Source organism: Carassius carassius, chromosome 27 (assembly GCF_963082965.1).
Source record: "Carassius carassius chromosome 27, fCarCar2.1, whole genome shotgun sequence".
NCBI classification, from domain to species: Eukaryota; Metazoa; Chordata; class Actinopteri; order Cypriniformes; family Cyprinidae; genus Carassius; species Carassius carassius.
The window spans coordinates 15,178,647-15,201,018 of record NC_081781.1 but is presented as its reverse complement, the minus strand read 5'-3'; the positions used below and the strand labels follow the sequence as shown (position 1 = coordinate 15,201,018).

Here is a 22,372-nt window from a genome sequence, read left to right as displayed (position 1 = left end):
AAAGTTATCAAATTGGTTTACATAGTCAATGACCAAACTCAGATCATAATGAAAACATGTCCAAAATGTTTTATTGTTATTTCCAAGGTTATCAGCAACTATCATTTCATGAACCAAGAAGAGGAAGCTGACAGGAGACCATAGAAGTACACCAGGTTACGGTTGCATTTGAAATGTATACATGATGAAAGAGGTTTTGATGCTGCTTTCGTTGACACAGAATGCACAGATCGAGCGGAAAAATGTGTGCTAAATGTAACTGAATCAAAATACTTCAAAATGAAAATTTTAAAACTAGATATGTCTAGATGCAGCTATTGGCTATGAGGTTAAATATCTAAGATCTGTAGGATATAGAAGTGTTTGAAATCACAGATGATTTAGAACAGATTTCAAAAAGTTTCCTTCACTTTCAGAAATTGTGCTTCTGGTTGTAAAGGCGAAATAGCCAGTGGTTCAGTAGTCAGAATCCTTCAAATATACAGTGTGGGTGATGAGTCAGTACCAAAGTCTTAATTGAGAACCGTCTAGATGGGAACATGGTTTATGTAAAGGCACATAGTTTTTTTTGGATACCATAAACGGGTCTGAAAGTGATTACTAACATGTAATTGGACTTTTATGCATATGTTATTATCAAACATTGCCAGTGCCATTCACACGAAAAGTCACATACACAAACTGGATGCATACAGGACAAAAAAGGGGGTGGGAAATCCTCCTGGGTTGGAGATCTCTTCAGTCAACATTCAGTCAGTTCAACTGAAGTTTTTCCACACACACCGCCATCACATTTCCTTGCTGTTAAAGATAAAATAAAATAAAATGTGCAAAGTTGACTGATGGTAACAATTGGAAAACAATTCCTGGTGAATGTGGTGATGAAAAAAAGAGAAACCACTTCAATCAACCTACAAATTCAAAAAAATAAAAAAGGCACATGTACAGCAGCCTTTATAATGTTTTTGTGGGTGTGCTGTGTGCACTGATGTTTGGGACGACTAGCAGCAGTGGAGCTTCAGATTTACAATTTTGTCTTCTGGCCCCTCTTAATTTGCTTCCATGTGTCCATTACTGGTCTGTGGCTGTGACAAGTTCGAACCACTGTCTCAAAGCATCACTGAGTGTCTCTGGGAGGGCGTTCACATTTCGCAAGATAATGTAGAAGGGGAAGGGGAATTCTTCCATGTAGGACCGAATCTCCGGCAGCTCACCCGGCCCTTTAAATATGGGTACTTTGATATCCAATATGGAATCCTAACATGGAGAGATTCATAAATTAAACATTGAAATTAAGAATGTATATTTTATTATTTTAATTATGTATTTAAGTAGTTATATTATTATAAATAAAATTCTAACAATTTTAAATTAAATTTAAATTAAATTCATAAATATAAAAAAAATATTAAAATGTATATGTAAAAAAAAAAAAAAAAAAAAAACCCTGGGGATCACTCGGACCAATCAGATTCCTCACCCTGGAGTTTGGGTTATCCAGCACTACAAATATGACAAAGATGTTTGCGCTGCGAGCAGCCTGAACGGCAGCTGCGACTCTCTCTTTCCCTTCCAAGAACAAACCGCGACCATCAGATACTATTAGCAGTAACTGAGATGTTTCTGTTAAGAGGAAAAATGAAACCAATCAAAGAAATGCATTAGATCAGAAAGAAAACAAGACTCATAGCTAAGGGCTGCTTTGTTTACATCAGTGTGATCAATTATTTTACCAGTGTTTGTTGAGCCAGGGGTCTGCTGTTTGGCTGCCATGAACATATTTGTCGAAGTCTCTAAAAACTGAAAGATTAAAATATTCCAAATGCTTTTCATTTTCATTGGGATAGAATCTGACAGTCGTCAGTTTAAACATACAACAAGATAATGCAAATAAATGTAACAGAAAACATTAAAAGGAAAATCAAGACCATAGAGATATTTACTTGAGCTATTCTGGTCTTTTTCTGCTGGAACTGACAGAGGCGCAGTATTTTTGCTCCTGTTTGGTCATTGAACTGCTGATGGAAGGGATGGAGCAGTTGGACACTCTCTCCAAAACTACAGCAAGTGAATTAAAAGAAGGATAAATGAGTATGTGGATGCATGCATTAATTCATTTATTCAAGCAAAAACAGAAATACTCAGAATCTTTGCTCCAATACTACTCGGCCATAAGAGTAAAAAAAAAAGTGAACTCACCTGCACACAGCCACCTGACCCACTTCCAAAAGTGTGAGAGCATTCACTATGACTGAAACCGACTCGAATGCCAGCTACAGAGACACACACAATATCAAATACAATATTAATTTAAATAAATAGGGTAACACATCTTTGCATTGTAACGGGTTCAAATTAGGGCTGTCACTATTGAGAATAACTGTAAAAAATATATTATGTTAAGACTACACATGTAATATTGTGACAGCCCTAGTTAAGTTGAATTCAGTAGGTGATATTTAATATCTAACGTGATTTTGGGAAACTGTACCTGTTTGGAGTGGTTGTCCACCATACTGGAGGAGTCATCCACAGCCAGGCAGATCTGGTAGTTTCTCTTACTGGGTTTTGTTCTCCTCAGCCAGATCTTATCCTTGCGGAACTGACTGGCGATGTAAGGAATGACCTTGCGCATGTTCAGCCGTTTGCCTGTGCGAAAGTCTCCCCTGTGCAGGATCATGAAATAGTGTTAATGGAAAACCCAAATGTTGAGGGTCTGAACCAACGAAAGAATTACATCAGAGAAGACACTCCTTTAAATTATCCTTCATAAAGTATGCTTTTATATGAGGTTGGATGGGAAGGTAAAGGACCGACCTGAGTTTGGCAGCCTGTGTGGGCTCCAAGACAAGCCGGAGCTGCTCACAGAGCTGCTGGGACAGAAGAGACGTCAGGGCCTGGTACTGATGCCACAGCGCTGCTGCCGCACTCTCCTGAGGGACATGGAGTAAGAAGGAAATATAACAACAACAAAGAAATGGATTAATTAATTATATTGATTTATTACAGTTTCAATATGTGAGGTAAAGAGAAGAAACTCCGTTGTCATGTGACTGGTGTTATGATGTCACCTCTTCCTGGGATCCTAAAGTCTGTCTCTGCCAGGCCTCCAACTGCAGCTCCATCTCTCTTCTCAGCTCTTCTGGGTTCTTCAATGGTGCCTGATAGAAAACACATTGCTGTACAATCTATATGCTGAATGTAATTAAAGCGGTTTGCCCATCATGGCAGCATTAATTTGATAAAACATACAGTAAAAAAAGTAATATTGTGAAATAATATAACTGTTTTCGGTTTCTAATTGAAATTTATTCCAGTGATAGCAAAGTTACGCCACTACCCCAGTTTTCAGATTCACATGATCCTTCAGAAATCAGTCTAATATGCTGATTTGCTGATCAAGAAACAACTTCATGATTAGATGGTTTAAAAATGATATAACTTAGATAATAAGCAACATTATAAATTTCTTAACTCTCACTTTTGCTTCATTTTATGCATCCTTGCTAAATTACAGTATTAATTTAATTAAGAAAAACTAACCTGCTGGAGTAAGCATAAATCAACATACCGTTTGCATGTCCATGAGTAATTCAGGCACAGTGTGGATGGTGGACTCATCACTCCTCTCTTTCATCTCTTCTTCATTACTGCTCCTCTGTGTCTCTGGCTTCTCCTTTTCTTCTTCACTGGCCTGTTTCTGTGCCTCCAAGTCCCCACACTCCAAACCTGATAGAGAATGGATGGACGTTAACCATGGACACACAGGTTACATGCGTGTGCACACACAGTTTGTGGATGTTAATATTCCACCTTTCTGAGAAGCTTTATTGTCGTCGAGCTTCTCGGGTTTAAGCTCCTGGGCTTCAACAGCTTGCAGGTCCTTTTCTTCCTCCACATCCATTGCAATGTCGTCTTCTTCATCCTCCTCTTCCTGTTTCACACCAGTCGGCTTCTGCTGTTCTGCACTGGCAGCATCTACGAAGAAGATAGTCAGAGAATGTTTACATGGATTGGAATTCATTGCAGGGCAGATTCAAACCTGTCTGAATTAAAAAAAGTTAAGTATTTGGTGTACACAAAATGAAAACAACTCCTCACCATATGTCTGGGCATCGTATCTCTCCTCCCCATGTTTAATGTGCTCGTACAGGTCAGACTCCTGCTGTGTGTTGGGCTGAGACTGATCTTGTGTTTTCTCCTCTCTGTTGTCAACCGTACGCAAACGTTTATTCACACGCTCATTATAATCTCCCATTGAGCGTTCATTATCTGCCTTTCCAGGTTTGCGTTTGAAGCTCTGGTAAAAAAAATATAAATAAATAAGAGGCTTTGAGACAGCTTTTCTATATTTTACACTTCGTGCCTTTATGTTGTGGTTTGAAAACTGCACTGTTCTCAGCAACAAGACAAAATACCACAATGAAATAAATGAGCAAATAATGGTCAAGTGAATCACTGACCTGCGTGTTTCTCTGCCTCTGTTTTTGTGAACTCATGCTGGACATCAGCTTGGAGTCGTGCCCCTCAGACTGACTGGCGTCTGCGGCCCCGCTGCCATCCTCCTGTGGATGTGGATCATTTACATAACAGATTTACTCAACTGAGCTCCAAAACTGACAACAATTTTATACTGACTACAGAAATTTCATTTAAAGATTTAATTAAATATTCCAGGCCCTATTGTTAAGTATATCTGAGTGAAAGGGGACTTCACATCTAATGGGAACTGATAACTGATTGGATTGTTGGATCATTGTTGTTTGCTAATTGATGCAATCTCATGTGAGTGACATGAGACTGATGAGACAAGTACTGTCCCGTCATTAATGGGCATAATGTTTTTGATTAAAGATTTGTATTTTTTTTTAGTAAGGCTGACACTTGCACACCTCCTTCGCCTGGTCTCTCTCTGACGCAGCTCCCGCCAGCTCTACTGCGGTGTCACTCTGGACGTTCTCCTCTCCTGTCTGTCCATCTGACGCATGCTCCTTCCTCTCTGCAGATTCCATCTGTGCTTCATCATCATCATCCTCACCCTTGTCCTCTTCCTCCTGTGAAATGTCAGATTAGGAGAGTCTTTTTCCTCTGCATGTTTGTATAACTACACATTTCCATAACACATTACTTTCGAACAACACACCTTTGGTGTTTGCCCTTGATCAGCTGGAATAGACTTGTTCTCATCTCGCCCTTCTTCCTGTCCTTTATTTTTCTCCTCCTCCTCTTTCTCCTCTTCTTCATTCTCTCCTCTTTCATCCGTTTCAGACTCTTGATTCTCTGATTTGTCTGCTCCTTCCTTCTCTTCTGCTTCGTCTTCTTCTCCCTGTTCCTCTGTCTGTCCTTCTTGTTGCTCATCGGTCATCTCTTCTCCACCTTCCTCCGACCCATCTTTCTCTTCTTCCTTGTTCTCATCCACCTCCATGAGTTTGTCATCTATATCAAATGGATTCTCCTCTGAAACAAAAGGAATAAGTGTGTGAAAAACAAAGCTCAAGTTAAGAATAATTACAGTTAAACCAATTTTATAGCACATGTATACTGCTGTTCAAAAGTTTGGGATTAGTTAATTTTCCATTAGGATGCACTGAATAGATTAAAGGTGATAGTAAAGGCATTTATAAATAACGCTACAAAAGATTTCTATTTCAAATGAATGTTGCTCTTTTGAAATTTTTATTAATCAAAGAATCATGAAAAAATGTATCATTCTTCCAACAAAAATAATAAGCAGCACAACTATTTCTTGAGCAGCAAATGATCATGATATTAGAATTCTTTCTGAAGGATCATGTAACACTAAATATATTTTCAATGTTAGTGTTTTGCTGTATTTTCGATGCAGCCTTGGTGAGCATAAGAGTCTTCTTTCAAAAACATGGCCAAATATTAGCAGCCCTGTAGTTTTGAATGGTAATATATCTGTTAGAGGAGATGCCTGAATATTGAACATACCGTCTCCTTCTCCTTCCTCTTCATCCTTGGCATCTTCATCCAGGTTGAGATCATCTGGCAGGTCCATGGCTTCGGTTTCTGCCGCCTTCTCTTGCTTACCGTGGTACGGGTCTACTTCATTTTCATCAAACTCACGCTACAAACACACACACACACACACACACACACACACACACACACAAATACACAAACATGTTGTTATATACATTTTACTATGCTCTCTTCCACTGGGTTCCACAGTTTTGATATTGAGGGAAAGAAATGGTGAAGATTGATATTGGCGTCATGAGTTTGAATCCCAGCTCATGGATCCTTCCCAATCCCCCCCATCTCCTTCACATTGTTTCCTGTTTGTTTTACACTGTCCTGTCTAAATACATTAAAAAACGGTGCAAGACTGACCTCATCCAGCTGTTCATGGATTTTCTCCTTTTCTTCCTCATCTTTTAGGTGATCTTTGTCCTGGTTCTTATCTTTGTTTGACTCTCCAGCATCCGTGTTGTCATCCTTTGCCACCAGCTCTGACTCTCCCTGATCCATTCCTGGACCAGACTCTTCCTCTTTATCGCTGTCAGCATCATCCTCATCATCCTCTTCATCTCCCCACATTCTCTCATCCAGAGTATCTGTCTGACCGTCACCCAGATCCCCCATCTTCTTATCCAGCTCCTCATCTTCTTCCTTATCAGAGTCTTCTTCATCCTCCCCTAAACAGGAGACAAGAGATTCATGTCATTATGTTTTTTCTAATTCTTTGATTGATTGTGAAATTCAAGTTATATATTGTATTATTGGCACCTGCTAAAAAAAACATTTTCAGTTCAATCTGTAAACTAAATGAGTAACAGTTAGTACAGTCACCTGGCTCTTGGTCTGTGCCGTCATGCATCTTTCCATCAAAGTCTTCAGACATCTCAATGGCATTGTCCTCCTCTTTAATGTCCTGTTTGTTTTGCTCCTCCTCCTTCTTGTCCTGACCCTCCTGGAAGGTGTCTTCAACCTGTACAAAGGGCAAAGGTTCAGAAATGCATTTAGATTCCAGAAATGCATTTTGACGCCTGTCCAGTTTTTAAATTTCAATCAAGTTCAGAATTTCAAATTGAATCCAGTTCAGAATTTAATTTCAACTCAAGTGAGAATTCAGTATAGTGTAAAACGTAACTTCAAAACCAATTCATTTTAATTCCCAATTTTAGATCATTTAAAATGTTCAAATGCTTTCTTAACAGTGGTTTACTCCTACTAATGTACCTGATCCTCGTTCTCGATTTTGTCACTGACGTCTTTTACTCCTTCACCTTCTCCTATTCCTCCACCCTCATAATCATGGAACTCTGTGGCTCCCTCGCCGTCTCCTCCTCCCATCAGCTCCTGGGGCAGACAGAAACCCTGCAGAGTGAAAGTAGAGAGAGGGAGAGAAAGAGATAGACAGAAGGACAGAGTAACAAAAATGTAAAAAAAAAGAATAGCACAATTAAATGTTTTGCAGGGGCAAAGTGGTTTTAAAGACAAATTAAATCATTTTGCAAACAGTAGCTTTTCAGATTGAACCATTCGGTTTCAGAAAGGCTCCAGTGACCAGTGAGGGAAAGCACGTGCCAGTATACCTTCTGTGCAAGTTCAGTGAAGATGTTAGCGAGGACGGACAGCAGCTTTCCTGTGGTACGGTGAGCTCCCATCATTACAGCAAGATAATACCTCACCAGCTCCGAGTACAGACACAGCATGGGCTCCAAACGCACCACACTCCTACAAGCCTCTTTCAGTTCCTTCAATATTCAAAACAGACATATCCACTGTTATTTTCAGACGTAATCTGTTTGCAGATAAAACGGTTTATGTATGTGTGTGACTGACCTGTAGTTGGTGGGGCTGACAGTCATCCCGGTGTGATCCAAGTCTCTCCAGAAGCTCTGTTACGACTCCATTGATCTCTGGTAATGAGAGGCTGGACACATCTCCACTCAGGTCTTCTTCCAGTAACCTGCTCAAGTGTCCTGGTTTCAAGAGCTCCTCTGCCACCTCCGAGTCACTCTCTAGAGAAGCACACAGAAAATGAGCACACACACACGCAAACAGATTCCCTCGAGCATGATCGGTGTGAAATCCCGGGTGAATTTTCACCTCTCTTGCTTTCTGAGAGCTGATCCTCTGCTTTTTCCTTCTCCTTCCTCTTAACAAGCGTCTGAACCGCACACAGAACCATATTTATAGTTTTCTCCAGCTGCCTGGAGAACTCAGCAGAAAACTGATGGGAGCGTCCTCCTTGCAGACAAGAAAAAAGAAAAGGGTAAATTTAGATCAATATAGACTACACTCAAATTATAATGGAGGCAAGATGTTATTCTTTTTATATTATATTTTAGCTTTAATTTATTAAGTTTTAGTTTATTTAATTTCAGTGTTTAAGTTTTACCAATATTGATATTTTATTTTATTTAAAAAAACATTGTATCAGTTTTAGTTAACAATAACACTGGTGTCAATGTATTGAAAGAGGAAGTAAGGACCGGACATGTCTAAGGTCTGAAGAAACTCTGTGCTCTTACGTTTCTGTGACCGTCTGATAGAGAGCAGGTGAGTCTTCCAGGCGGTGAACTCTGTGAGACAGGTCTCCACCTCTTTCCTTATGGCCTGGAGACCGTAGATGAGGGCAGGCTGGGTACGGAGGACCGGAACACCATCAGGAATAAAGAGTTGTTCTAGAGCCGGCATCTGACCCACCACGATGCCTAGCCGGTCCAGAGAGGAACAGCAAAGTGTGAAGTGATCCCTATAAGGAGGAGACAGGTGATAAATGTTGACGTATAATTCACATCTAAAGGGTGATGGATTAAGAACAGAGTTGAGACTGAATATAAAAATATCCATGGATTTTTTTTACTGAGGACTTAAAAAAATACAATAAAATAAAATTCACTATAGAAAATTTCCCAATAAAAAGTTATATGGTAAAGAAAAAAAAAACAAACAAACATTAAATATATATTTTTTAATATATTTCTTTAAATAAAAAACATTTTTTTGACTTTTCCAGCCCTAAAAAAAAAAAAAAAAAAAATTTATATTTATATTTATATATATATATATATATATATATATATATATATATATATATATATATAAAACAAATCAAAAACAAATTTCACTCCAGAAATGTTTCCAACATTTTACTGAGGATTTTTTTAGACTTAAAAAAACAAACAAAAAATAAATAAATTACTTAAATTCACCATAGACATGACCCCAACATTTTAATTATGACTTTCCTAAGGCCTATAGAATATAACAAAACAAATCAAACTTAAAATAAATAAATAAAATAAAACATTTCCAAATTTGAACAGCTCAAATCAAATGTGACGCGTGTCTCTTACCAGCTATGGACAACTCTTTCAGTGGATTCCAGGGCCAATCCATCCAGCTTCTCTTTCAGGTCTTTCACTTCCTTCGTTAGGTTCTCCAGCTTCTGCTGCACCTCCTTCCAAGCCTGCTCCCCTCTCCGCAGCAGACACGCCTGTGGCTGGATGTGCGGGGGCATGGGAGACGGGTGGCTCAGTGTGGCTTGACCCTGCATGACCTCCCCCTCCCTGGCCTCAGCAGGGGCTGCAGAAGAACCTTCAGGACAGCACTGGAGGATCCACGAGAGCTGCTGGAGAGCAACAGAGCAGTGCAGCACTGAAGACTGAGCTCTGGTGATCCAGTGCTGGAGAGGCTTCTGAGGAGGGAGACCGCTGACATCATCTTCAGAGCAGTGCGTGTCAGACTTGATGCTCTGGATATTCTCAATCAACTTCCTGTTGTTTTAAAGTATAAAGAATCAGAAAACATGAAAACAGAAAATACAGTATTTAAGTGTATCATTCAAAAGTTTATAAAGGTGTCTTATTCTCATCAAAAATTCAGAAATCATTCTAATATGCTGCTTTGGTGCTTAAGAAACATTTATTATTAATAATGTTGAAAACAGTTAAGCTGGTTAATATCTGAATGGCAGTCTATCTAATGAATCTTGAAAGGACAGTACCTGAGTTGGACCCAGTGCTCTGTGAGTCCTGCAAGTCTTCCTCTTTGCTTCAGCAGAAGTTTAAACAGGTGAGAAGAGAAACCTCTACATCGTTGTATATTGCCCAGCCCAAGCTCCTTGAAGGACAGAGCAAGAATAAAATAAAAAAAATAAAATACAAAAACAAACCCTAATTTCAGCACTCGGAGGACCACAATACAACTTTAAATCTAATGAAGATATTTAATTTGGCTCATTATATCAGTTTGAGGCCCTCACTTTAACAGCGCCTTGTAATGCCGTCAGCAAGGCGTTGCGTCTGGCCCAGGATCGATAGAAGTACTTCTCACAGCCTTCCCACGCATCCATCATCTCCACAAATAACCTGTGAACATTATTACTATCAAAATAAGGCTCTGACTCTAAACTCTATGACAGGTGCTAGTCTGTAGATGCTGGTTGCATACGTGTCCGCCGTGTTGTCCTGTGTCTTGACTGCAGACAGGGCTATCTTCATCTCCATGGGCTGCAGACACATCGTCTCATCTGGGTCTGCTATATGACCCCAGGCAAGACCCTTACGGTAGGACAGACCTTGACAGAAACAAAACTCAATAAATCTGCTGTCTGCATACACTTCAAGTTTGTAGAAAAAGGAATAGATTTTTGAACACATAAAATAAAAGAACCTTGATTTATAAATCAATTTTCTAACACAAACATGAAATGACTCAGACTGACCGATTTGTGCCAGCATCTTGAAGAGATCAGCCAGTGCTCTCTGTTTCTGCAGATGGATGTGCTTCACCTCTGCCTTTTGCTTCTCCTGCTCCATGCTGCGGTCCACCGCCAGGCTCTGCAGGGCCTGCACATTGGTAATTATCTCAGCTGGAACAAAAACAAAATGGAAAAAATGGTTAAGTTTTTGCATTAATTATAGATATTCAAAATTCATACACCCTCAGGTATGCCATTAATAAGCCACAAACATAACATGTTAAGTAAGCTCACAGCAAATATGACAGCATAAAACAATCTAGTTTAAAGGAGCTATGTGGAGGTTTTAAAAAAAATCTTTAAGATAGAGTTTTAATTTGTACATGTATGAGCCAACCATGATGTAAACAAAAGAAAGACACCTCGACTGTCCACCACGGTTGCCTCTATCAGCCTGTTGGCTCAATTGTGTGTGGAGGAGTCGGGCCCAAATTGGCGCGAAAATTCACAAAATGTGACGTCATGCGCGTTCTCGTCTACTTGGACTTACAACCGTACGGCACGCCAGCCATTATAGTAAGCAGCGGCAATAGTGTTTTCAAATGGACTCTGCGGATGGAAAGAAGCGACCAGCCTCCAGCACAATTCAGACACCCACGGACACTCCTCGTAAGTTAAAGAAGAGCGTGCGCACTGAGAACGAGCATGAGACTGGCTGCAGTTCCTCTAACGGCCACTGGTGTCAGTAACAGTTAGAAATTTCAGAACCTACGCAATGCTCCTTTAATAATAAAAACACAAAAACTCCTCTATGAAGGCTATAATTGGAGGCAAACAGTGATACCTGTGAACTGATCCAGGTCTTCTGAGAGCTCAGGCAGAGGGGTCTTCTTTACCAGTTGAACACACAACTTTTTCATCTTCCTGGTGAGGGCAGGCAGACGGGCTTGGAGAGACGAGGGCTCTTTATCAGATGAGAGTTCCTCTGGACCATCAGCCTGATGCATGAAAGGTGTTTGAAATACAACTTTGTTACAAAAAGAAACACCATAATGATCAAGATAAGGACAATAGAGTTGTTCAATAACAGAAAAGACTCTAGAATGTTTGGACAGGGCTGAAATTTCAGCTTGAGGTTATGTTACCTGCAGATCCCGGCCCTTTCCAGGCAGGGCAGCTCTCAGAGCTCGATGAACCCTGTGAAGAGAAGTCTCCTCGGAATGTGAATCCACGTCATCCATGCTGCTGCTACTGCCCTGCTCCACCAGACACGGTGAACACGGCTCCTTCAGTGCCGCCTCAAACTTCTTCACAAACTTAAACAGGGTCCTGATCACAGACACAACGTCATATCTTTATTTTTTTAAACCATCACAGCCAGTTTGAAACCCACTGTTTTAGCAACATGTAAAATATACAAGTCCCAACTAGTCTAGTGCTGAGATGTAACAAACATGCTGATGAATAATGACATTTTCACGTTCAAAAGTTTGGGTTTGGATTTTTTGAATGATTTTGAAGACTTTCATGCTCACAGAGACTACATTTATATTGTCAAATGGAAAGAAAGTATTATTACAGTTTAAAATAACTGTTTTCTGTTTTAATAAACTTAAAATGTATGACCCTTTTGAATGTATGTACCCACTTTTGAAGGGTAGTGTAACTTTGTCAATCAGCCTCACCTATGTGTCTTCTCCACTGACTGCTTGATGGACCAAAAACTGACATCATTCCACTTGGAGATTTTGACAAAGTCCTATAGGCGTCAAGATAAACATTATATTAACTCAACAAAAGGAGACAAAATTACATCTGATGGTAGTCTTGCTTGCTCTGGTTCCACCTACTTTGAGCTCTTTCTCTATAGGGGACCTCAGCTGGGTGATCTTGGCCTGGATGCTCTCTGAGAACTGTGTGTAATATTTATAGAGATTCCACAGCAAACTGCAGAGCGAGTCTGTGAGGATAAAAGGAAGAAGTCATTCATTTAATTTGGCCTGGGCTGCATTTCCCAAAAGCACTGTAAGCCTAAGTACATCGTAGACCCATTGAAACCAATGGAGCTCTGATCAACGTAGGCTTATAATGCTTTTAGGAAACGCAGCCCTGCATAGCCATGATTTCATCACACAGCAGCACTAATACACAAAGTACCATCAAAGTCAAAAGAAAACAAACTGTACTGTATCAACATTGCATATGTGAAATATCCAGATTTCTCTTACCTTGTCCTTCCTGTTTGGGAGCCAGCAGTACGTGGCAGTGAAAACCAAGCAGCATGGACAAGCGAACAGAAAAGTCTCCTAAGGTGGAGCCTTCAATGAAAGCCTGCAGGGTGGATGAGACTGAGGAGAGGGAAAGATTCTCCACACCATCATCTACTGGACAAGCAAGAAAAGTGTCATTCAATGCAAACAGATAAAATGTGAGTAATCATTTATTGTACAATACAAAGCATAGGATGAAACATTTTAGTACTAATATATATATATATATATATATATATATATATATATATATATATATATATATATATATATATATATATATATATATATATATATATATATATATATATATATATATATATATATATATACATATACATGTGTGTGTGTGTGCATTTCAGTCACCGGGTCTGGAGTCTGTCCTCTGCTCCTGTAGGTATCTCTCGATGAGTTGGTAAATGGACAACCAGTGCTTGGTTGAATTCTCAGCATGGCGCTTCTGTGCGTTATCTAGGCTGCTTGACCAGCAGCTGCAGACATACAGTAGTTAAAAACCAATTAGACCTCTATATAGCAGATGAAAGCAACTTAAGCTTTTACCATCACCTTCAGTTTAAGACTGTTTCATTACTTACTTGAGCTCAAGTTTTCTCCACTGAATGATGAGCTGTGTGATAGCTTCCAGCTCATTCCTAAGAGACACTGCCCGGCTAGCATTGTTTTCCCAGTCCTGTGAGGAAGAATGAGAGAAGAACTGCTCGCAAACTGATATCTGAAACTGATGACCTAAGCTGTGCACAAACAGTCAGTAAACTACTGACTAGTGTATGAGCTGATTCCCATACCTGTGATTTGCTGAGCAGGATCTCCAGACCGTTTAGGAACTTTGCTAAAGGGCTGGAAAGACTAAACGCCAATATCCTCTCTATTACCATGGTGATCTGCGATACATAATACAAAAGAGGGCATTTGAGAAACATTCAAACGTTTTAACATACTTTATAGCAAATTAAGTGTCAAAGAAGTTATATCTCAAATGTGGGATTTTTACCCAACTTGATGCTAAATATTAGAGCCCAAATTGTGATTATGCCTTTGTGAGATGCATCTGTTCCTTAAAATATAAATGCAGCTACAGAGTTTCAAGAAAATAGCTATGTATACTTTACAAAGCACAAAGAAAAATAAATATATAAACAAATTATTAATTTCTTCTATCAAATTAAGCACATCGTTTTAACTCACTAATAATGTTAGATGTACCCACCTGACAATAAATATTTTTAATTAAATTCAGATTCACTGGTAAAGTGATTTTCACAATAAATATTTCAAAGCAGTTCTTTTAAAAAAAGACATGTTTAATAAAAAAGCCAAAAATACACAACCATTCATTTTTTTTTAATGAGTTCAATGATTTTACTCAGCAAAGATGCATTGAACTATTCAAAAGCGACAGTAGGAGATATTTATAACATAACGTTATTTCAAATAAATGCTGTTCTTCTTCTTTCTATTCATCAAAAAATCCTGATATAAAATGTGTCAGTTTCCACAAAAATATAACTGCTTTCATCATTGTTTCCTGAGCACCAATTATTACTATTATTTCTTAACAATCATGTGACACTTAAGACTAGAGTAATGGCTCCTGAAAACTGGCACCACATGAATAAATTACAGTTTAAATTATATTAAAATAGAAAGCAGTTATTTTAAATTGTAATCACATTTTATAATACTGCTGTATTGTACTGTATTTTCGGTCAGATAAATGAGTGTAACAACATCAGCTCCAAACGCTGAACAATAGTGTTCATTTTGTAAAATCTTTTTCTTTCCTCTTATTTTTTTCCTTAAGTTCCTTGGGGGTCCCTTCAACCCAATTTAAAAAAAAACTGAAACATATCATTGCAATGACAGTAGCCGGCTCTCTCACCTGAACAAGTGCAGGGTGTTCGGGCCAGTCGCTCAGGCGCTGTCTCACAGCCTTACTCAGCTGTTCTAGCGCTGGCAGGCAGATCCGGGCCTGACTCATGTTGGGGTCTCTGTAGAAGTCATACGGGCCATCGCTCTGCAGAATCAGTCCAGCTGGACCTCCAGAACCGCTCACAGTGTTCTGGAGCAGAGTACTGAGGAGAAGCTGAGAGCCCATCAATTTAGGGTCCACTTCACAATCTGAGAGAGAAAGGGATAAACATGGAAAGATCAGATGATGAGATATGTGGGGGCAGAGGTTTTCTGACTATATGACCATATGGCTACTTCATGACTATAAAATCATGCCTTCATACCCATTAGATGGTAGAAGCGGGCTATTAGTGGAGCTGTGATTTGATATGATGAAACCAGGGCACTGATGTGGTCTTTGCTGTGATTGGTTGGCGGGCTGGGTTGGTACCATAGTGACTGAGCATAAGACAAACAGAGTCTCTGATGGACCTGAACCACTGTGTTCATGCTGCTGGCCAAAAGGAAGCTGCACGTCTCACTAGACGATGACTCCAGATCTGCATCATCGTCATGCTCAATGATTATTGGCTGATCAAGACTAGGTTCTGAAGTGATATCAGCAAAATCCTGTGAAAAAAAAAAAAAAAACATTATTGATCCAAAGACAAACTCTTACCAATCAGACAACAATAGAGAGGGCAACAAAACATGCAAATGTGTGTAAATCAACTACACCCCACTTAAAAAACTGTTAGTCCATGTTTACCTTGTGGTAAGACGGGAAAGAGCGTCTGAACTCTCTCTCTTCCTGCTGGTCCTCTGTAAGGCCTGTCCCATGCAGACGAGAGCGACTGCGGTACAGACTGGCTTCCATCTGCTCTTTTTCTCTCGCTCTCTTCTCCTGCTCGTCCCATTCATTCACTATAGCCTGAGAAAAAACATCACAGTCTGTTACAAAACCAAAATTATCATACAAAACGAATTATTATATAATTTTTCTTCTCACAAAGAACGTCTATATCTTGATACTAAATCAACTACACCAACTAAACTAACTAAAATATTTAAAATAATTTTCATGACGTATCTATAAATCATAAATAAAGCTAAAATAAATTTTACTTCTACAGACTTAAAACGTAACTTAAAACTAAAGATTTGAAATTATGCTTTGGCAACTAACTGAATAATCGAAGTAATAAAAAGAAAAACTAAAACAGAAATAAATGTAGATTAAAGCTATATAGAAAAAAAAACTTTTTTTAACTAATATGAAAATGACCCTGAAAACATAAAAATAAAAGGCAATATAAAATATTTATAAATACTAAAATAGTATATAAATAAAACCAAATTAACTTCCAAATTATGTTTATTTAGTATACAAATTATTTATTTAATTATTCATGTATTTATCGTAAAAAGTTAGAGGACACCACATTAAAAATCTGAGATTCAAAATCACATTGAAATTATATTATTTGGGATATTTGTACTTCGTATCTTACCTGGCAAACATGTCTGAAGAGTTTTTGCGTCTCTGCACTGAGATGTCCAGCACTCAGTGTGTGACTCTGTATGTACAGCAGCGCATTCAACAACAAAACTGCATGATCTGGGATCAAACGGCTGACCTCTGTTGCCGGCAACTGCTTTCCCAGGCCCTTTAGCATGTGCAAGCATTCCCTTGAACACAGGTAGTCTGCACAGGCCAGATCAGAGGACGCCGCTGGACTTGGAAAAGCTAGCATAGTGGACACGAGACGTGACAGGCCCGGTTGGGCAGTCACCGACGAGGACACCTGAGCTGCCAGGAGTCGCATGCCATGTTGCACTTGCAAAATTGCTGCGCGTAGGGGCACAACCACGTCAGGATAAAGTGGGTACTCCTCGACCAGCCGTTGGACAAAGCGGTGCTGTGAAGCCTGCCAGACAGCCTCCTCCTTCAACAAACCTTGGACTCCCAATCTTGATTTTGGGGCCTGTAAGGCCTTCAGGAGGTGGGACAGCAGGTCACCCACTGCAGCTGGTTGGCCGATGCTGCACAGGTAGTGCTGAAGTTCTTGATACAGGCGACCATATTGGGGGTCAGGGGGGCGGCAGGCTTGTTTACGACTCAGTTCACAAATCTGCTCCTTCACCTGCTGCATACGGATCCACAAGTACCTACAAACACACACAAACAACAAAAGAGAGCTTAACATCCAATTGGAAATTGGAAATGAGGGCATTTGATCATAAACAATTAAATAACAAATATTAATGCTGGGCAATGATAAATCCCAATTAATCCATCCAAAATAAACGTTTTTTTGTTTACATAATATTTGTGTGTATTGTGTAAATGTATACTGTATATATACACATTATATTATTATATTAAGTATAAAATATGCTAATGTTTATATATATATATATATATATATATATATATATATATAAATAATGTAATGTTTATTATATACAAAATATATCCTGTATATGCAAGTCTATATATATATATATATATATATATATATATATATATATATATATATATATATATATATATATATATAAACAATATAGAGTCTATATATATATATATATATATAAACAATAACTTATTTTGGATGCGCCTTGCCCAGCACTAGTTATTTCAATATCTCTCATATCTGTCATATCATATTCATTACCTGATGCGAGGATGCTGGAAGTTGTCAGTTGTGCTACTCTCCTCAAGCTCCGCCCCTGTGAGCAGCTGTGAGGACAGACTCCGCCCTCTCCACTCTTCCTGTAGCAAAGCAAGCTGAGAGACACAAAGAAAGTCATCTTGAGGTGATTTGCATGTAACTGAAAGGCTGCAATAGATCTCTATTTGCAAGCTTGTCTCACCTCCTCTTGTGCATAGCGGAGTTTATAGGCTCTTTTCACTGCAGGGTCAAAAATTGTTTGTGGAGCCCAAACTTGGATTTGCAGCAGACCCATATTCACCCAAAAAACTCCAGACCGGGCAAGTTGGACCGAATCTTGTGCCCGGTTGTGTGCAAACTGTGTCAAGCATGTCACTAGGGTATCTAGAAAGCCCTCTGGGAGCAGATTTTCTGGCAGGCCTTCTCTGAGGGCGATCTGAATCTCCTGGGCTGCAGAGATAGGGTCCTGGCCTTCAGTTAGACTGTCACAGGATTCTGCATAGCTTTCCTGTAAACCTGGAGACAACAGCTCGGAGAGAGACTGCAGTTGTCTACGCAACACAAGCCCTTGCAACCTACAGTCAGTTAATCTACAGAGAATGAGAGACAGAAAACTACAAATTAATCACTGCACAACAGAAATGACAAAAACGGTTTATTTTAACAATTATAAAAATATTAAACGTTTACCAAAGTATAAAAACATTTATAATATTTTTGCAATTTAAATATATATAAATATTCATATACCATACTGTTCTCAAATATTTAAAATCTGACATGGCGTGTTCCCTAACTAGGTGTGATGTGTGTCTCTACCTGAAGTCTGCAAGCTCAGGCATAGCCATATTATCCCAGATCACAGCATTCAGATCTTGCAGCTGCCCGGTTCTCTCTCTCCACTCGCCCAGGGTCAAACGTGATGATGACAGGAAGTGGGACCCTGATGGATCCCATCGGCCGCCAGCATCAGTGCTGCTCAGAACTCCCAGCATGCAGCGGGACCACACAGCACGACTCAGCATGCCAGGACCCTTCACATCAACAGACATCGCATCAATGTTATTTATAAAGAAAAGTTATTTCTACTGGTTAAATACAAAATATTATATATATATATATTTTGTTTTTAAGTTCTTCCTCTACAAACACACACACCGTATCAGATGGTCCCAACAGTAATCTGGAGTTCATGTGCTCCTCAGGGTTCAGCGGATTCCACTTCAGCCAGCGGTCAGGGTCAGAGGTCACGCTGCCGCTCCATAAGGCTGCGAGTGTCTCAGACAGTAGCTCACACCACACCAGCGGCAGCTCCTCCACAGGCTGGGGAGGGAATTACAAGAAGACTGATCAGATTTGAAAACTGAGATGAACTGAAATTTAAATATTAGTCCCTACTGCAGCATGTTTCTCTGTAAATGGAGGACTGAATGCTTTATATATAACATTCATAAATGGAATGTTTAACAAAGGTCATTTGTATAGTCTGCATGATAAATGTAAAGATCAAGCTAAATAATTGTATTGTTTGTATGGTAAATTCAACAATCATCAATGTGGTCATTAATGATAACAGCTGTTTTGACAGACCCGCTCAGTGCCGAGCAGGAACCAGAGAGGCTGCAGCTGTCGGACATTCATGGGGGTCGACTGCATACAGAAACGCAGATGGTTAGAGAAGGACCTGCGCAGGCCATCTTCAGCCTCCTTACTGCTCCTGTAGACCAAAATATGCAAAACAACATGAACAAAACATCACACAGAACAAAGAATAAAGTCTTATTAACAGCATTGTTCTACAAGCTCCTACTTTACAAAATCAAGTGCCAATTTCCAGTGTTATTGTTTATGAAAATTAACACTTATATAAAACATTCAGCAAATTGAGAGTGAAGTTCAAATGAAATGAAATGTAAATATTAGATAAAAGAAAAATCTGAAAAGTTCAATTACTAATAATACTGAAACTGAAATATATATATATATATAAAAAAAGAAAGAAAAAAACTATTAAAAATAGAAGCTAATTTAAAGTATTGTAAAAATACGATAATAGTATAAATAACAATAATGACAGTGTCATTAACCTGCCAAATGGATTGTTTTATAATAATTAATAATTTTGTAGAGAGACACAATCATACCTTGGTGTGACTGAGAGGTACAGCAGGTCTGTGGTGACTTTCATTTGGTTAAGGACTGCCAGCTCCTCCAGTGCAGGCCACAGCTGAGCCCTGCGTGCAAGCTGCAGTAACACCTCCCGGCCTGGGGCAGCACTGTCTCCAACTTCTTCATTATCTTCTGAAAGAGAGTCCAGCAGGCCACAGGAAGCCATATGACCCTGCTGCTGATCCACACAGCTCACAAGCCTCTCCAGAACCCCTGGATAGAAAGATAAGAATATTCTGTGTCATTAAACTAAGCGGTCAGGGTTTGGCTGGTTATATGGTCTAGCACTACACACCTTTATGCCCACAGTTCTTACGAATTACTGTCCAAAATGTGAGTGGCTAGTTTACCTGAGTTCTGAGGCTCCAGCAGGATGTTGGCCTGGAGCACCAAACCCCAAGCTTCCAGTAGAGCTTCTTTGGAGTCAATTCCCATGGCCACACCACGGAGACGAGACACCTCTTGTTTCCACAGCGATGCGAGGCTGTTGTCCAGTCGCAGGTCCCTAACATCCAAAGCCCTGCACAGCACTCGCAGGCGGGCTGCACATTCAGCCACCGCCTCCAGCTGCACAGAAAGAAGGACATCTCAAACTTTTGCTAGAATGTCTTAGTTTATTTTTATTTTGATAAAAAATTCCTTTTTTGCAAAATACCTTTTATACAGCAAGAACAAATTAAATTGTTCAAAAGTGACAGTAAATACATTTATAATGATATAAAAGATTTATTTATTTTTAAATCATAGTTATATTTTACAATTTTGCAGTATTTACTAGATTGCATCAAATAAATTTGATCAAATAACCAGAGCTTTGGGAAGCAAAAGATAATCCTCTAAAAAAAAAAAAAAAAAAAAAAAAAAAAAAAACATTTAAAATGCCAAACATACCAATGCAAATTTTTGAATGGTAGTGTACAACAGGCTTTTTAGAAAATAAACTAGACTGTTTCCCAGTTAGTAACATCCAGCTGAATTTCACATTAAAAAGAAAATCCTTCAAACTTTTGAATGATAGTTTTATCTGGAGTTGAACCTGTGTAACCCAAAGAGCAACACAGATAAACACCGCTGTGCAATGGAGTTTCAAAATGGTAGAATCTTTTTGTGTCCGATATATATCGCCTAACCTTAAATGGCAGTGGTTTTCCTAATGTCTTCTGAATGCCCTTCAGAGCAGAAGCCACAGCGACAGGGCTGGAAAGTGTGTTCTGGATGGCCGTGGAGATCGTGTGTAATTCCTGTTGGCCTCTGAAATGAACGTTCACAACATACATATAAACACACACTACAGAGAACATTACATTATGTATTTCTGTCACATAATAAAGCCATTACTCACTCATAGTCACTATCCCCCATCAAAAGCTGAGGCAGCCGCAAAATGAGGTTTTTGTGCACCCACTGCCAGTGCAGGGACATCACACACACACTCCGAGTATCCGCAGACAGAGTGTTACACACATGCCAGAAACGATCCCTCCACTGCAGCAACTGCAGGATCTGGACACAAACACATCACCTTAAACCAACTGCAGAACAGGGCAGCACGGCTATAATGAATATGCTCTCTGGAATAAAATTCTGACCTCAAACATGAGGTGGTCGGAGATGTAGGGCTGGCCCGACTGCACAGCTTCCAGTACAAATGAATCCCACAGGTCGAAGAATGAGCGCAGGTGGATCAACACTGGATGAGGTAGGTGGCCTATGTCAACCGTCCCTATAAAACCAGATTTTATAATGTGAATAGTGACACAAAACCCAAGCTTTTTCATTCTAATGTCAAAAGTGTATTTTTTACAAGGCTGTGGGAGTGAGTGTGTGTACCTTTTGAGAAAGAAGTGGCCAGTCTAAGTGCGCTGTTATGAGGCGAGCTGTTTCCAGCACTGCTGTTAATAGCTGCACTCTCCTCTCGGTCCATCAGCAATGTGATTCTTTCAAAACATAAGCCATTCGTTTCTGGACATTTGCCACTTCACTGGAATATTTTTGTGGAAAATGATAAGGACTTACCTGTTGGCAACAGCATTCAGGGCTTCCATGAATTCCATGTATCTCTCCTCATCCTCAAAGTTGCATGTGTTTGCCAAAATGTCCAAGTACTGCTTGTTCCAGCGCATGTCGACCAGAATCCTGTAGTCATCTGGTGAAGAAACAACGTTTAGGAACTCCACAGCAACTGTATACGAGTTTTGTTTTTTGTAACTATGATTCTGAGTTTTCCACATAAATAAATATTAAAGGCAATGAAGAATGCACTCCCAATGCACTTAACTTCAATAATGTGATTGACTTCCGAATGAAACCATATTTATCAGAAAATAATAAAGGGTTTTTGGACTGTAGGTGAGTTAGACTGATATATCATGATATGGTTTTTCCTTACACAACCTTATTTACATTAGAAAAGTTGTTTAAGAGGAAGAGACACTGATTATGAAATACTTACTATTTCAGATAGACCTATTATTATTTCAAGTGGTCTTTAAGTGTATATATGTGTGAGTGTGTATATGTACCTGTGCTGTGTGGTTGCAAGAGCTCTGCCAGACATTTGCCTTTCCCGATAAGCTTGCTGTTGAATACGGCCTTCAGCGCTGTGCATCCTGCCTCCAACTGCATCAGAGCTGCATCTGCAAGCACCAGTATGATCTCAGGTCTCAAAA

At 39.4% G+C, this 22,372-nt stretch overlaps 1 protein-coding gene across 1 annotated transcript in view; it reads right to left on the bottom strand.

The window, feature by feature from the left end:
- Positions 1-46: 46 nt before the first annotated feature.
- The window catches only part of mdn1 (midasin AAA ATPase 1), a 45,328-nt gene continuing 23,002 nt past the window's right edge, over positions 47-22,372 (bottom strand). Inside the window, exons 50-101 of the mRNA XM_059512910.1 lie at positions 22,226-22,339; positions 21,720-21,849; positions 21,534-21,640; positions 21,293-21,426; positions 21,046-21,206; positions 20,834-20,954; positions 20,054-20,270; positions 19,679-19,916; positions 19,125-19,251; positions 18,693-18,857; positions 18,354-18,568; positions 17,737-18,124; positions 17,538-17,650; positions 16,371-17,028; positions 15,629-15,790; positions 15,204-15,489; positions 14,849-15,087; positions 13,755-13,850; positions 13,545-13,639; positions 13,315-13,439; positions 12,907-13,059; positions 12,529-12,638; positions 12,364-12,437; positions 11,824-12,007; positions 11,523-11,676; positions 10,703-10,849; positions 10,429-10,555; positions 10,241-10,346; positions 9,983-10,098; positions 9,333-9,752; positions 8,505-8,728; positions 8,080-8,220; positions 7,813-7,991; positions 7,563-7,724; positions 7,207-7,344; positions 6,817-6,955; positions 6,358-6,662; positions 5,956-6,091; positions 5,144-5,457; positions 4,893-5,054; positions 4,464-4,565; positions 4,102-4,300; positions 3,814-3,978; positions 3,572-3,729; positions 3,072-3,161; positions 2,818-2,933; positions 2,492-2,666; positions 2,200-2,273; positions 1,944-2,058; positions 1,734-1,800; positions 1,481-1,623; positions 47-1,257 (exon numbers count right to left, since the gene is read on the bottom strand). Coding sequence (XP_059368893.1) covers positions 1,072-1,257; positions 1,481-1,623; positions 1,734-1,800; positions 1,944-2,058; positions 2,200-2,273; positions 2,492-2,666; positions 2,818-2,933; positions 3,072-3,161; positions 3,572-3,729; positions 3,814-3,978; positions 4,102-4,300; positions 4,464-4,565; positions 4,893-5,054; positions 5,144-5,457; positions 5,956-6,091; positions 6,358-6,662; positions 6,817-6,955; positions 7,207-7,344; positions 7,563-7,724; positions 7,813-7,991; positions 8,080-8,220; positions 8,505-8,728; positions 9,333-9,752; positions 9,983-10,098; positions 10,241-10,346; positions 10,429-10,555; positions 10,703-10,849; positions 11,523-11,676; positions 11,824-12,007; positions 12,364-12,437; positions 12,529-12,638; positions 12,907-13,059; positions 13,315-13,439; positions 13,545-13,639; positions 13,755-13,850; positions 14,849-15,087; positions 15,204-15,489; positions 15,629-15,790; positions 16,371-17,028; positions 17,538-17,650; positions 17,737-18,124; positions 18,354-18,568; positions 18,693-18,857; positions 19,125-19,251; positions 19,679-19,916; positions 20,054-20,270; positions 20,834-20,954; positions 21,046-21,206; positions 21,293-21,426; positions 21,534-21,640; positions 21,720-21,849; positions 22,226-22,339 — 8,972 coding nt within the window. The 3' untranslated portion in view covers positions 47-1,071. The remainder of the gene's footprint in view (positions 1,258-1,480; positions 1,624-1,733; positions 1,801-1,943; positions 2,059-2,199; positions 2,274-2,491; positions 2,667-2,817; positions 2,934-3,071; positions 3,162-3,571; positions 3,730-3,813; positions 3,979-4,101; positions 4,301-4,463; positions 4,566-4,892; positions 5,055-5,143; positions 5,458-5,955; positions 6,092-6,357; positions 6,663-6,816; positions 6,956-7,206; positions 7,345-7,562; positions 7,725-7,812; positions 7,992-8,079; positions 8,221-8,504; positions 8,729-9,332; positions 9,753-9,982; positions 10,099-10,240; positions 10,347-10,428; positions 10,556-10,702; positions 10,850-11,522; positions 11,677-11,823; positions 12,008-12,363; positions 12,438-12,528; positions 12,639-12,906; positions 13,060-13,314; positions 13,440-13,544; positions 13,640-13,754; positions 13,851-14,848; positions 15,088-15,203; positions 15,490-15,628; positions 15,791-16,370; positions 17,029-17,537; positions 17,651-17,736; positions 18,125-18,353; positions 18,569-18,692; positions 18,858-19,124; positions 19,252-19,678; positions 19,917-20,053; positions 20,271-20,833; positions 20,955-21,045; positions 21,207-21,292; positions 21,427-21,533; positions 21,641-21,719; positions 21,850-22,225; positions 22,340-22,372) is intronic.